General features: G+C 42.3%; 1 protein-coding gene across 1 annotated transcript; it reads right to left on the reverse strand.

Annotated features, from left to right (window-relative positions):
- Positions 1-3,888: 3,888 nt before the first annotated feature.
- Positions 3,889-11,971, reverse strand: she (Src homology 2 domain containing E). The gene is made up of 6 exons (XM_018680511.2): positions 11,041-11,971; positions 10,400-10,526; positions 8,649-8,903; positions 8,045-8,405; positions 5,994-6,113; positions 3,889-5,167 (listed from the first exon to the last, which is right to left on the reverse strand). Exons 1-6 carry the CDS (start codon positions 11,485-11,487, stop codon positions 4,975-4,977), a joined length of 1,503 nt encoding a protein of 500 aa, XP_018536027.1. The 5' UTR covers positions 11,488-11,971; the 3' UTR covers positions 3,889-4,974.
- Positions 11,972-12,648: the final 677 nt, after the last annotated feature.

The raw sequence follows: 12,648 nt of genomic DNA on the forward strand, positions 1-12,648 counted from the left end.
TCAGCGATGCGACGCGCGGTGGAGGGGCGGGGGCGGGGCAGGAGGGGGGAGAGGAGGGGAGGGGGGATGTGGCATACCTCTGAGGATCCACAGCTCATACAGGCTAACGATGCCAGTGTCTTCCCCGCACAAAGTCACCCATCACCATATAATATTCAGCACTCTCAGGCACTTGCAGAATGTTTATGGTGCCCAGCAGTGACTTTATTAGTGACCTTGTCAGACTTAATGGCATCTCTTTTTTTTTTTTTTTTTGTCTGACATTTTCCATAGACAGACAAGATAATTTCTGAAAGGATAATAATAAACTAATCTAAACTAAACTTTAATCTCTCTCTGCTTTATCTTTAGTATTAGCGTCAGGCCAAATAGTTGTGGCAACAGTGGTGTTTTAGATCTGAAATTTTGATAACAATTGATGACATCTGCATCTTAGCTTATGTTGCCAACTTGTAAAATATAGTAGTATAGTGAACAAAATATAAGAATTTAGCATAAAACAATCAAGATTTGGTCATGTACGATACTGTCTTGTTACAGTGTGTTGAGGTGTGACTATCCCTGCCCTGGTTTCCCTGTATCTGTGACACACCTCACAGCTGTGCCCATTAAAACAACCTTCCTCTCCAGGACTGCCTCAGACTAATGTAGTCATTATTCTGTGAATAATCCTTCACCCTCTAAAAGCTGGAGCGGTGATCCCCTGTCTTCTCTTTTCCCATGCACTCTCTTATTCTCTCCATTTCTATTTTCCCTTCCTCTTACTTGCAGTATCTTTCATTAAATGCACAGTGTTGTTTCCTCCCCACTGACGTGACCTCTAATCCACGTTCGCAAAGTCAAACATGCAAGTTGGGAGATGATGCAAGATGGGGAGGGAGGAGAGAACAGGTAGGAGGAGAGTAGACAGGTAGTTACGATTAACATACAGACACTTCCAGGTTGTTCTAGACGCTGTAACATGCTTATACTGAGCAGGTCATGCCAGATAATAAGAAATGTAAACCAAGTGATTTTAGATGGGGAGGGAGGGTGGGGAATGAAACAAATAAAGAGGGGTACAGGACTCAAAAAGCAGGAGGGAGGGAAAGGTGGGGAGTCAAAAGAGCGTGGGAGGCAGGGAGGGAGGGATGGATGGGGGAAGAGTAAACAAAGTAAACAGGAGTGCAGGATGGAGGGAGGAGGCGGTTGCCGTGGTGACTAAGAGAAACCAGAAAGCTCCAGGAGGAAACGACCTGTTTCTCCTTCATTTTGTCTATTTTCATCACCGACACACACACACACACACACACACACACACACACACACACATACTCAAAGGAGAACACACATGCGACGCTGGCACACAACACACACACGTGCCCCACACTCCTGCATAAATGCACACAATGCACATAACTGCACACAAATGCACATATGCATGCGCACATAGGCAAGCCCTTCCATGGTAATGTCTTCCTCTCTTGTGCTATCTTTACACTCTCCCTCTCGCTGTACAGTCCTCTCCTTTTCCCCCTCTCTACCTCTCCTCTGCAGTGAATGAGCTGACCTGACAGTGCTCCTCCTCTGCACTGAGTGCTGTGAGTTTCTCTCTGAATTATTTAAAAGCTGGGACCCCCACGAGTGCTTGTCTTCCCCTAACACCCCCTCACTCTCTCTCTCTCTCTCTCTCCCTCTCTCTCTCTCTGTCTTCTTTCCTCTGTCCCTTCCTGTCTTGCTGTCATTCTGTCTTCTGGTGGCTGCAGTTACTTCCTGTGATTCTGTCAAATCTGGGCAACACTTTGATTAATAGCATACAAATCTGATCTACGAATCACAGACTGATTAATAGTCTAAGACAAAGTACATCAGAATGTAACAAAGTATGTTTAGACATTTTTATACTTTATGCCTGCTCTCTACTTTTCAGAGGTAGATATTATAGTTACAGCATTTATAAATCAGCTGTAGTTACTTTGCAGATTAAGATTTGCATTCAAAACCTAACATTATCGTATAAAATATGGGGTATTGTTATAGATTAAACAATCAAAAAACATGAAAACTTGTTCAAATTAGCTCCGCTGTGACTAGCTAATACATTAAAATGCTGCTGACCTTAATGTGTTAATGTGATAATAATCCCCTAATATCATAACAAAATAAGACGATGATATTGTCATCTTGTTGCATAATCTGTAAAGTTTTGGTTCATTTCTGTAAATATATTTGGATGTAGCTCAACTTATGTAACATTTTGAAGGCAGCCCTTAGCATATTTAAGTAAAGGAAATAAATATCAATGATGTACACTATAAGCTTATCTTGAACGCAGGTGATATATCATCACTGTCTGGTGAAAACCATGTACCTCTGAAAGGTCAGCTTTTCAAGAGCTATTAAAACAACCCTGTTTTCAGCTATGTGACAGTGCAGTTTTCAGACAGTCCAGTGGGTTTTTAAATGGTTTATTCAGCTAAGGAAGTGGTTTAATTTTCCCAGCCCATGAAGGAACACTTAATCTTTCAGTTTATCTAAAAAATTCAAAATCACTGACATCTGAGATGCATGCTTTTCACTGGACAGTAAAGATATGTGAGACCAGGAAAATTCAAACAAGCACTCAGGATTTTGTGTGGGCTGGATGGTTACTGACTGCAACATTCCCCAAAAAACAGACAGAACCAAGAGTCATGTGTCCAGCACCTCAGGCTTGTTGTTTGTTTTGACCTACTTTGTGATTTAATTAAGAGAACACAGAGGACTAACCATTACAGATCACACGGATGGAAGGAAGGGTGATAGTTAGTGGTGTTTGTTGTTGTGTAACATTGCCATTTGTGACACTCTGGGTAGCAGGATGTCCAAGATTAGAGTCGTCAGCTCCTCAGCCCGGAAAGTCTGGATTCGATTCCCACACAAAAGTAAAGCATCCACAGTTGTGTGTTTTCTCTGGAGTCGACCTCACACTTTGAACCTCTGACGTGATGATCAACAAAGTGCTGCAAAAAATTGATTTGTGAACTGACAGTAAGAGGATTTAATTGCGTTTTACTTAGTCATTTTGCGGCACTGCTTTGACGTTACATGTTGCCACTCTCCATTCACAAACCAAGCAGGTTATTCTGTGGGGGAGCACATTGCTACTATGGCCACAGTTATTCATAGCTCTTTTTATATTGCAGTCTGTCTCTCCTCCCTCTCCTTCACTCCCTGTAGAGATGGCCCTACCTCACTCTAACTAATCACCATGGCAACCTGGTAATCCCTGAACAGAAAAATTCTGACTCTCTCTCTCTCTCTCTATCTCTCTCTCTCACACACACACACACATACACATAACAGGACTGCACACACACACATAAATGCACACATGGATGCACACATGGGCACATTCACGCTTGCATACACACTCATGCACGCACACACACACACACATGCTCTCTCTGAGAGATACTCATGCAAACCAATACGCTGGTGTTTACTGGTAAGACATATCTTACCACAAACACATGCTTCGATGCTTCATTGTGAGGATAAAGCTCCTCTGTGTTTTGTGAGAACCGTTGCGTGTGCATGTGTGTATGTGTCGTTAAGGATTTAAATACACCAACTTTTGGGCTGTGTGCATGAAATGCTATTCATGTGTACACTATTTATGTATGCTTTTTGTATGTGTGCTTCTGTGTTTGCTCAGGTTTGTCAGGATTTGTTGACTACGACTGTGTGAATGCGTGTGTGTGACTGTAATTGATTTCACACTCAGGTCAATGATTTTACAGCTACAAGAGAAAAGCACACAGATTCACTCCGGTTAGCTTCTCATCTCTGTTTCAGAACCTTTTTTCCTTGAACCCTGCTTTGGTTTCTGCTACCGGCATGTCTATTAATAACACTGTTTGTCCTCAGTTAATATGAATTTTGTTTTATTTACTGAATAAATGTTTTACAACAACAATATACAGCCCACATCAGTGTGTGGTTGATGTAAAAAATCTGACAATATCCAACAATCACCTCAGACATACATCATTTATGCATACAGTAGGTACATTTTTGAGTTCTTTCACAATAAGATATTTTTTTAATCATAAATTCCTCATATTTAGAGTACAGTAAAGGCACGTACATGGGCCAGATATTCATGTATTTATTTGTACACTGACACATGCTCAAACAATTTTGCTGACTGGATACTGTAACATTATGAGACCCCTCCCTCTACACTAGCTCTAATCATCTAATCAATAAAGCTCTTTCTCTTGACAGACAGATTGGTTGGTAAGTCCACCTGATTTTCAGGATAGATCAATAAGCTGATTGACGTGTCAGATGGATGAATGAATATACTCCAATCAGGTGTATTGATCCTACTGACCAAGACCTACCCAGATGGAATGGTGCCAATTGATGATGTCAGCACCCCTGTGTAAGAGCAGCCCATCTCATGAGGAGATTATAAGCCTTTCCACTTACTTCAAATATCATATTGGCTACAGTAAGTGCGGTGCTTCATGTGCATTGTTGAAGGTATTACACAAATCAATGAGGTTTGCATGGTAGAGAGTGGGTCTGTAGATTCAGTGGGCAAAACGACAGCGCCAGTACACCTGGCTATGGAAGAAGAGATGGTTTTTCCTATAAGTATAACTACATTCAGGGTTTCTTGTGTGTGTGTGTGTGTGTGTGTGTGTGTGTGTGTGTGTGTGTGTGTTTTGTTGATTTTATACTGGAAACAATCAGCACTAAAACAATGTGATCAATGGTTATTGCAGTGTCAAATTTTGACCACTAGGTAGCGCTTGGAAGAGCTACAAACGAACCTATTACTGTGGTACACAGGGCAATCCAATGCAGCATATCTTGGAGTATGTAACAAGTAACAAGTTTACGTGTGCGTCTGTGCGCATTTGTGCATAAATGTGTCATACATGGCTCTGCTTGTGTGTGCACATGTGAGCCTGTGTCCCAGTGAGTTTGTCCTTTTATGCATGTTCAGTGCGGCCTGGGCACAGGATGCTGCAGGGTCATGTGCTCAGCTCCAGTGAAGGGCAGTCTGTGTGTGCAATAGTGGTGGACCAGCTCAGGGATGTTGGAGAAGACACAGCTACTCTGATCCAGTGTGTAGCCCAAGCCCTTGCTGCTCTTAGTCTGTGCCACAATGATATGGACACAACTCTGACTTGTCCTGATGGAACAAGAAAAAGAGAAAGACACAAAATGAAAAATACAAAGTGTTAGTAAAGATGAACTTTCAAATAGAAACAAAGCAGTAACAGAGTTATATAATGGTGGAGAATGGAAACATAATATACATGTCATAACTTTAAAAATTGTTCTCTTATCAGTCTCTCCCCAGATGAGGCTGTGCATTTACCAAGTTCAGTGGATGTGTAAATGGGGTTAATGATGTGGACTCTCAAATGAATGAGCAGTGTACAACAAATGTGCACTCAGGCGCATGCACACACACACACACACACACGAACACACACACGGCACACAGAATTTCAGCCTTGATCCTAGAGAACCTGTTTCTGGTACGCTTGTCAGTAGTGTCTACGCTACAAATAACACACATTCTGCATTCTCAGGGGTTTCTGCTAAAATGCCAGCTACTGTATATACTTAATAATGCCTTTAAAATCAGGCTTAATCTGTATGGCATGCAGTCTCAATGTGCATCAACACTTGAAAATGTTCTTATTCACTAAAATACAGAGTATGACAGATGTCCTGCCCATGTCTATTTTTAAATAAGTTTGCTTTAATGTACATGTAAACAGACAGAAAGTGTGACAACTGAAAATAAAAAAAGGAAAAGTCAAGAAACATTTTTATTTCCAAGCAAAACATTTCTGAATATCAGCATTGTAACTCGGCCTGAGGAAAAACTGAGATTGCAATGTGGCAAAACAAAGGAAGATTAAAATAGCACCATAAATAAATATGTTAATGCTGCATTATATCACACACATGTCCTGCGCTCAACAAACACACATCCCCGCACTCACTTTAGAGCGATGGAGTACTTGCTGGTTCCTGATTCGCTGTCTCTCACCAGGAAGCTGGCTTCCCTGCAGCGCTGCAGCTGAGCCTCAGCCTGCTGCCGACTCACACTGCCATGGTACCAGCTTGGAGAGGAGAGGAGGGTAGGGAGGGGGGTTTGTGGTGGAAGGAGGAGGGGGAGGGAATGCAAAAAGAGACAGCAGATCACTGACATTATAGCACAGTGACATATGGAGACAAGTCAGATGTCAAGTTAATGATAGGTGATGATGGTGAGAGAGAGAAAGAGACTGATGGGAGGAACAAAACAGACCAGCTGAGATTTACAGTCGTCGTAAATCAGACAGACAGGTATATGTTGTGGACTGAATGTGTTAACAATGTCAAAGGTGAACTTGAAAGGGCAAAGAGATAAAATGGGACATACAAAATGTATGTGGCTGTGTAGAGTCTCAAGGGCGGCCTGTTGGAGCGTAAGGTGGTGCTGACAGTGGCTACAGGCAAGAGCCATATATAAACAGGCTGTATGCCTGATGCATTCAGCCACAACATGAGAGGAACAAATGCTCTGAGCATGTTCCTCACATGTTCCATCTGAGGTGAAAAGGGCACGAGATGAGGAAAGAAGGTTAAAGTTAAAGCAGGTCTCTTCCTGTCTGTTCAATCAAGGTGCAGCTTCCTCCAGCATTTATGTTCAGCACATTGATGGCTGCAGCTGGCTTATGCTCACAGTAATAAATACCCAGTTTCACTTAAAGATCTCTAAAGTGCCAAGTGTAAAATATACATATGAGATTTGGGGCCAAGAGGGCTGGCAGCTGCTCTACTGTATTTGACAATGTGAGCCACCAGATCAGATGTTGAGGTAAATCTGCTTGATGGTGTTACAACTTTTACAAGGGGGTATTGATTTGCAGCTAAAACTGAGGAGGGCGCTGTTCCAATTTTATCCATCTCTTTGCCCAGATAGTCAAGAAAAGACCAAAAGAAGAAAGAAAAAAAGTTATTCTTTACTGTCATTACAAATGCAAGTTACACTCTGCAGTTTATGAGTTTAGAAGAAATGTGGTGTTAATTTTGATAAGCACAAATCATACGCAGACATGAGATAAAGGCAACCAAATGTCTCAACCCTTATCTCATTTGTTTAATTCCCTAAATCCACTAATCCTGTTCAAGGTTGTGGTGGGCACTAACGCTCATCCCAGCTTGCAGTGGGTGAGAGGCAGATCAAAAGTCTTATTGACAGACTAATACATAAACAGAGACTAAAAACAGAGTTTTAGAGTTTCCTATTCACCCTAACCTGATTGTCTCTGGACTGTGGGAGTAAGAGCGCTGAAGCTTACCTGCAGAAACCTAGACACGTAAATTTTATTTATATAGCACCACATCACAACATCATAACAAGAAGTTATCTTGTGGCACTTTTCATATAGAGCAGGTCTAGCCCATAATCTTTATAGTATTATTCAAAGAGACGCACCAGTTCCCACCACAAGCAGGCAATAGGGTGACAGAAACAAGGAAAAACTTCTATTCAAAAGGCAGAAAGTTGAACAGAACCGAGCTCAGGGTGGGCGGCCATCTGCCTCAACCCAGGTTGGATTTGAAGCTAGAACTCATTTATTATTTACCATGTCATTCCTTATATTCCTTATTTATTTAAATCTACACAATTGTTTGTTATTTATGTCAAGGTATCTAAAAATTTGTCAAGAATATGTTAACATTTTAATAATTCCCTAGATGTTTGGGGAGATGAGGCAAATTTTTCCCCCTTTTATTTTCTAGTCAGTGTGGTCTATTGATGATGTCATATCTTCAATATTTTAGATATTTTCTGTGTCATTTGTACAACTGTTTTTGCAACTCTTCTGACAACCTACTCTTTTTGAGTGTCTTATTGTTTGATGATGTAATAAATTTCTTGTTTGTCACGTTGCACATTTTCCTGATGAAGACCCAGTATGCAAATGCTTTCTTATTTTTTTTCTTACTGGAATTTTAGAGCATCACATGCAACATTTCACAAATATGTCCTCTCCCTCCTTACCTCTGCTTCTCCAGGGGCAGACTTGGGTCCACTTTGGCCGCATCCCCATCCAGTGGGGCAACAGGGGAGGTAGGGGACGGAGGGGAAAGTTTGTTAGGGCTGGAGGAGGGTGAGAGGGGCGAGAGTTTGAGGGTGGGGAAAGAGGGAGACGGGGGTGTGAGAGGGGAGAGTTTGAGAATAGGAGAGGAGGGAAAAGAGGGAGAGGAGGAGGAGGATGGAGAGGAGGGGATGAGAGTTTTGTGGTTCCAGTTCTTCTGTCTCAGGGTGGGTTGCTGCTGCTGCTGCTGCTGCTGCTGCTGCTGGCGGCTGGAGGTTGAACCATTCTCTTTACTGGGGGAACAATCCACTGACTCAAACTGAGCTGAAAGAAGCAGGAGAGACAATATCAACCTTTCATAATAAAATGATATCAAAGCACACCAGAGCTACCAAAGTAAACACATCTCTGGAAATTGATTCAGCAGGATTGTTTTGTTTCCTCTATAAAGCAAACACCAAATTGTAGTGGCATTACTGTACAAATACAACTCATGACATCCTTCCTCCACACCCTAAACCCCCACCTCTCCCGCCCTTCCCATCATCCCTCTCTCCCTTTCTCTACCTGACAGCGCTCTAACAATGTCCTCCTTTCTCCACTCCCAGGGCAGTTCGTACTCTCCAGCGGGACGGACGTCAGACTCGGGCCGAGTGACAGGAATCCACACCCCCTCACTATCGCCCTCCAGTCCGCCCTCATATGGTGTGTCATAAATATTTGGAGGCATGGGTTTGCCCTCCTCTCCCTTCCCCTGTCCATGGCCTCGGTCCAGGAGAACACACACTTTCAGAAGGTCTTTGGAGCCCCGTCTACGAACCTCTGCAGCAGAATGGTCATGTGATTAGACATTCAGATATAGGATTTTCCATATCTAACAACAGACAAAAGACTGGGACCTTCTCCTGTTGAGATTTTTTTTGCTTTTTTTAAGCATAGAGTTTTGAGCTCAAAGTGGCTCTTCTGCTTTTATTTTTTAATAACAGTGAACCTGAAAATAGGCAATTTGGTCACAGAATATGTAATTAAATGTAATTTAAAAACAAGGCAGGTGATAGTGATGCAAGTTCTTTGGGCTCATGACCTGGACAATATGTTTGACTTACCAGAAAATCAACCTACCTCAGACAAATTTAAATACATATTATAGCAAAATAAGTGCCCTATCTTAGAATGTATTAGTAAGCTGCACTGTAGTGAGACTTCTGATAACCTAGACTTACGTTGCTTTTTTTGCATGTAAAAAATTGATGTTACTCGAAAAAAATCCCATTAACTTCATTAATATTGAACTAAACTTGCCTGTGATCAGGCATGCACTCCATGCAGATTTCCCTGTATTTAATTTGCACAGTGTGTCTGTCACATATCCACAGGGATGACTGATATTAAATGTGTCCTAATCATCACAGTTGGAAATGGAAAAAGGAAAACATCTAAACTGAGGCTCATGCAAAAGTAAGAACATTAAAGCACACTTGCACATTTGTTTTTAACTGTGTGGGTTAGACTTTTAAGGTTGACCATCAGTTCAAACTAAGTGTAAGCTTATTTTGGATTTCTATGTTTTTTGAGATTAATTAATATAGAAATTTGATGCATGGATCCCCTTAACAGTTCTGTTTTCTAACACATGTACATTCATTTGGACATTGTGTTTGTTATGATAAGTTATTGCATTTTTAGGAATTTCACTTATTGTATTTCTTTGTGGTCCAACAGGTAGCCTGTGTGTCTGCACTATTGTGTGACCAAACAATAGAGCTACAGGAAGAAAAGGTCAACATAGCTGCTGATTGGCTGGCCAACCAGGCCACTTCCTGACTGCTGAGAAGTGATTGGGTGAGTGGCAGGGGGTGAGGGGGGGCTGTAGGTTTTGGGAAGGGTTGAGGGGGTCTTTCAATTCTTTTTCACATGTAAGGGACCATAAAGTATTATGTGTGCGTGCGTGCGTGCGTGTGTATGTGTTTGGGGGGGTGGGGGGAATGGGGCCAACTTCCTATCAAGAGAATGGGGCAAAGGAAACAGAGGCAGGAGACAGGAAGTTGGAAGAGGAAGCTGCACCCATTGTCCTTGCACAACACTGTTCCTATAGCAACCGCCAGTGGGGAGGGAAGTCAGCAGAGAGACTGAGGGTCTAACTTGGCTCTGAGTCCCTTTAAAATATGTCTTTAGCAGGAATGTGAGTGCAAAGAAACTGAGCTGAGATGTGTAAAAAAGTATCCCTGACTTGCATGTAAGTAACTTGACTTATCAAAACTGATGCGCAAAGTGTGTTAAGAGGTAAATAAAGGAAGTCACGATGACCTAGACCTCACCTGTGATGATGACCTGGGCGTCATAGGGCTCCATGTACCCATCATTCATTCCTGCTCTCTCAGCCTCTCTCTGCTCCTTGGTTTTCTCTGCATCAAAAGGATCGGCATAATCCTCCAGGATAATCAGCTGTGAGCAAGGGAAGACCAGTCAGAAAGCATAATGCTGGGCCACTACCTATTCAGATGTTACATTTACCTGGAGACAACAGAGCAGGCAGGGGGAGAGGGATCTGATACTCTTAAGTGTGTGTGTGTGTCTGTGTGGTGTCCATGACTGAGTGACAAGTAATGGAAGGACAAGCGGAAATACTTGTGCAAAGAGGTCAGCACATTGTGCTTGACTGTTTGATCTGACACAATGTAGTGAAACTGCATTGTGTTCTTTTGAGAGTGATGGAAACTGAATACAGGTTTATGAACTGAGGTGGGGAGGGAAAACACAAAGGAAAGCAGTGACCTAAAGCCCACAATGAAATTTGTTTTTTCACTGTACAGTGTATTGACTTTTGACCCACATGCTGCTATAACCACCTCTGCCTGGTTTGGTTTGATTCTAAATAAATAGCAGATGAAACATGCAGATCAAACAGTGATACATGGGGTTTACATTAGCTGTGGTTCCATCTCTAGAAGTTACTCACCGTTGTCTTGATGTCAGACCTTCCTTTCTCGTTGTCAGGCAGCTTCTGTTCACTTATCCCGTTAAGTTTTGGGGTCTTGTCTTGTTTGTCCACTTTGATCATCCTGCTGATGTACGCTTGCGCCAGACTAGAGGTCCTGACCTGGCGGTTCTCGTCTGGCGCCCCAGTCTCGATCTTGGAGTTCTTGCGACCTTTGCCATTAGTGAGACTGTCCCAGACCGTCCCACCAGAACCACCGTTATTACGACCCAATTCTATGGCTGAATTTTTTCTGTTTCTCCCTGCCAACAAACCCCCCACTCCTCCGTCCTTACGTTGATTTCCTTTCAAACTGTCTCGAGAGAACGAGGGTTTGGGTCGAGTTTGTGGACCAGATTCAGAGGCCGAACGGACCCTTTCATTTCCGTTCTTCAGGTTGATGGGAAAATCTCTGAACCATTTTGCCATGGCTGTCACAGTATTAACACTTCACACAGATGTAATATTTAACAAATCTCTTGAAGATGCTTCCCCACTAGAACTAACCGTGAACCGTGCGCAATAGCTCCAAATTTACGCACAATTATTTTACGCACGCCTCGGCTGAAGTAACTTTGATATAAAACTGCAGTTATATCTGAAACTAATCAAACGGAGCAGAGACCACTTTACGATGCTGTGCTGATTTCTAGCTGTCTCAAACTCCTTGACAATCAGAGACAACTTCTGGTGCGTCTTGGAGATCATTGGCCAGTGGCCCTTTGTTGCTGTCACCCTGCACCTTGCAGTAACAACTATCCCTGCAGTTTGAAAAGTAGCTTCTGCAGAGCGTAAACTCGAAAGAACTGGAAGTTTTTCTTTGAACCCAGTAAAGATCCCATTCCCGGAGCGTGAGGTGGTGCGTCCAGTCTGTCGACCAGGCGAAGTGTTGAGATGGAGAGGGAAGTTTGTGTGCGCAGACAGTGGGATGTCGCTGGAGTTTGGGGAGGGGCTGTGCGGGACGGGGCGGGGTAGTTTTACTGTAATAATTTCAATGGATACACAACAACTGAAACTTCAGAAAATCTCCAAACTTTATTGGCAGTTGTTGGCAATGTCAGTAGATGCAGGCAACAAGTAGGATTCAAACTGTGACAGTTATGACAAGTTATTACACAGTTTCAAAAATGTGCGGACAGGTCAGCTCTATAGGTAATAATTTTTAGATATTTAAAGTTAATGATCACTATCACTAGGTTGTAAAGAGTTATCCTTATTTTGTGATTTATAATGTCAGAATAAATAATGGGTTACAGATAACACTAAATATGCCACAAAAAAGAATTCAATTTAACTCTCAATGATTGAATGGATGATAAACAATCCAACTTGCTTTTTTAGAGTTAGTTCTATGTCACTGGAGGTTTTACACCTGTAGCAGAGACTTGGAGCTTTTTGTCAAGGACCCTGACGCTGCTGGTGGTAGATAGTTGCGCCATCTACTGGTAAATTGGAGAGATAAATACATGAAGCCCATCACTGGTCCTGAAAAGGTTTTGTTTTTCTTGGTCAAACCGGTAGTTTTTGTTTATTTCACCTGCTACAATAATAATAAAAAAACAGAGTTCCCTGTCTCCACGAAAAGGCCTT

Source organism: Lates calcarifer, linkage group LG15 (genome assembly GCF_001640805.2).
Source record: "Lates calcarifer isolate ASB-BC8 linkage group LG15, TLL_Latcal_v3, whole genome shotgun sequence".
In the NCBI taxonomy this organism is placed as follows: Eukaryota; Metazoa; Chordata; class Actinopteri; family Centropomidae; genus Lates; species Lates calcarifer.

Excerpts from the sequence above, each read along its gene's own strand:
- she (XM_018680511.2), bottom strand. The coding sequence starts at position 11,487 with ATGGCAAAATGGTTCAGAGATTTTCCCATCAACCTGAAGAACGGAAAT. Across the intron at positions 8,904-10,399 it reads CGCCCAGGTCATCATCACAG|AGGTTCGTAGACGGGGCTCC; the intron begins GTGAGGTCTAGG and ends ATTCTGCTGCAG. Across the intron at positions 8,406-8,648 it reads CATTGTTAGAGCGCTGTCAG|CTCAGTTTGAGTCAGTGGAT; the intron begins GTAGAGAAAGGG and ends TGCTTCTTTCAG.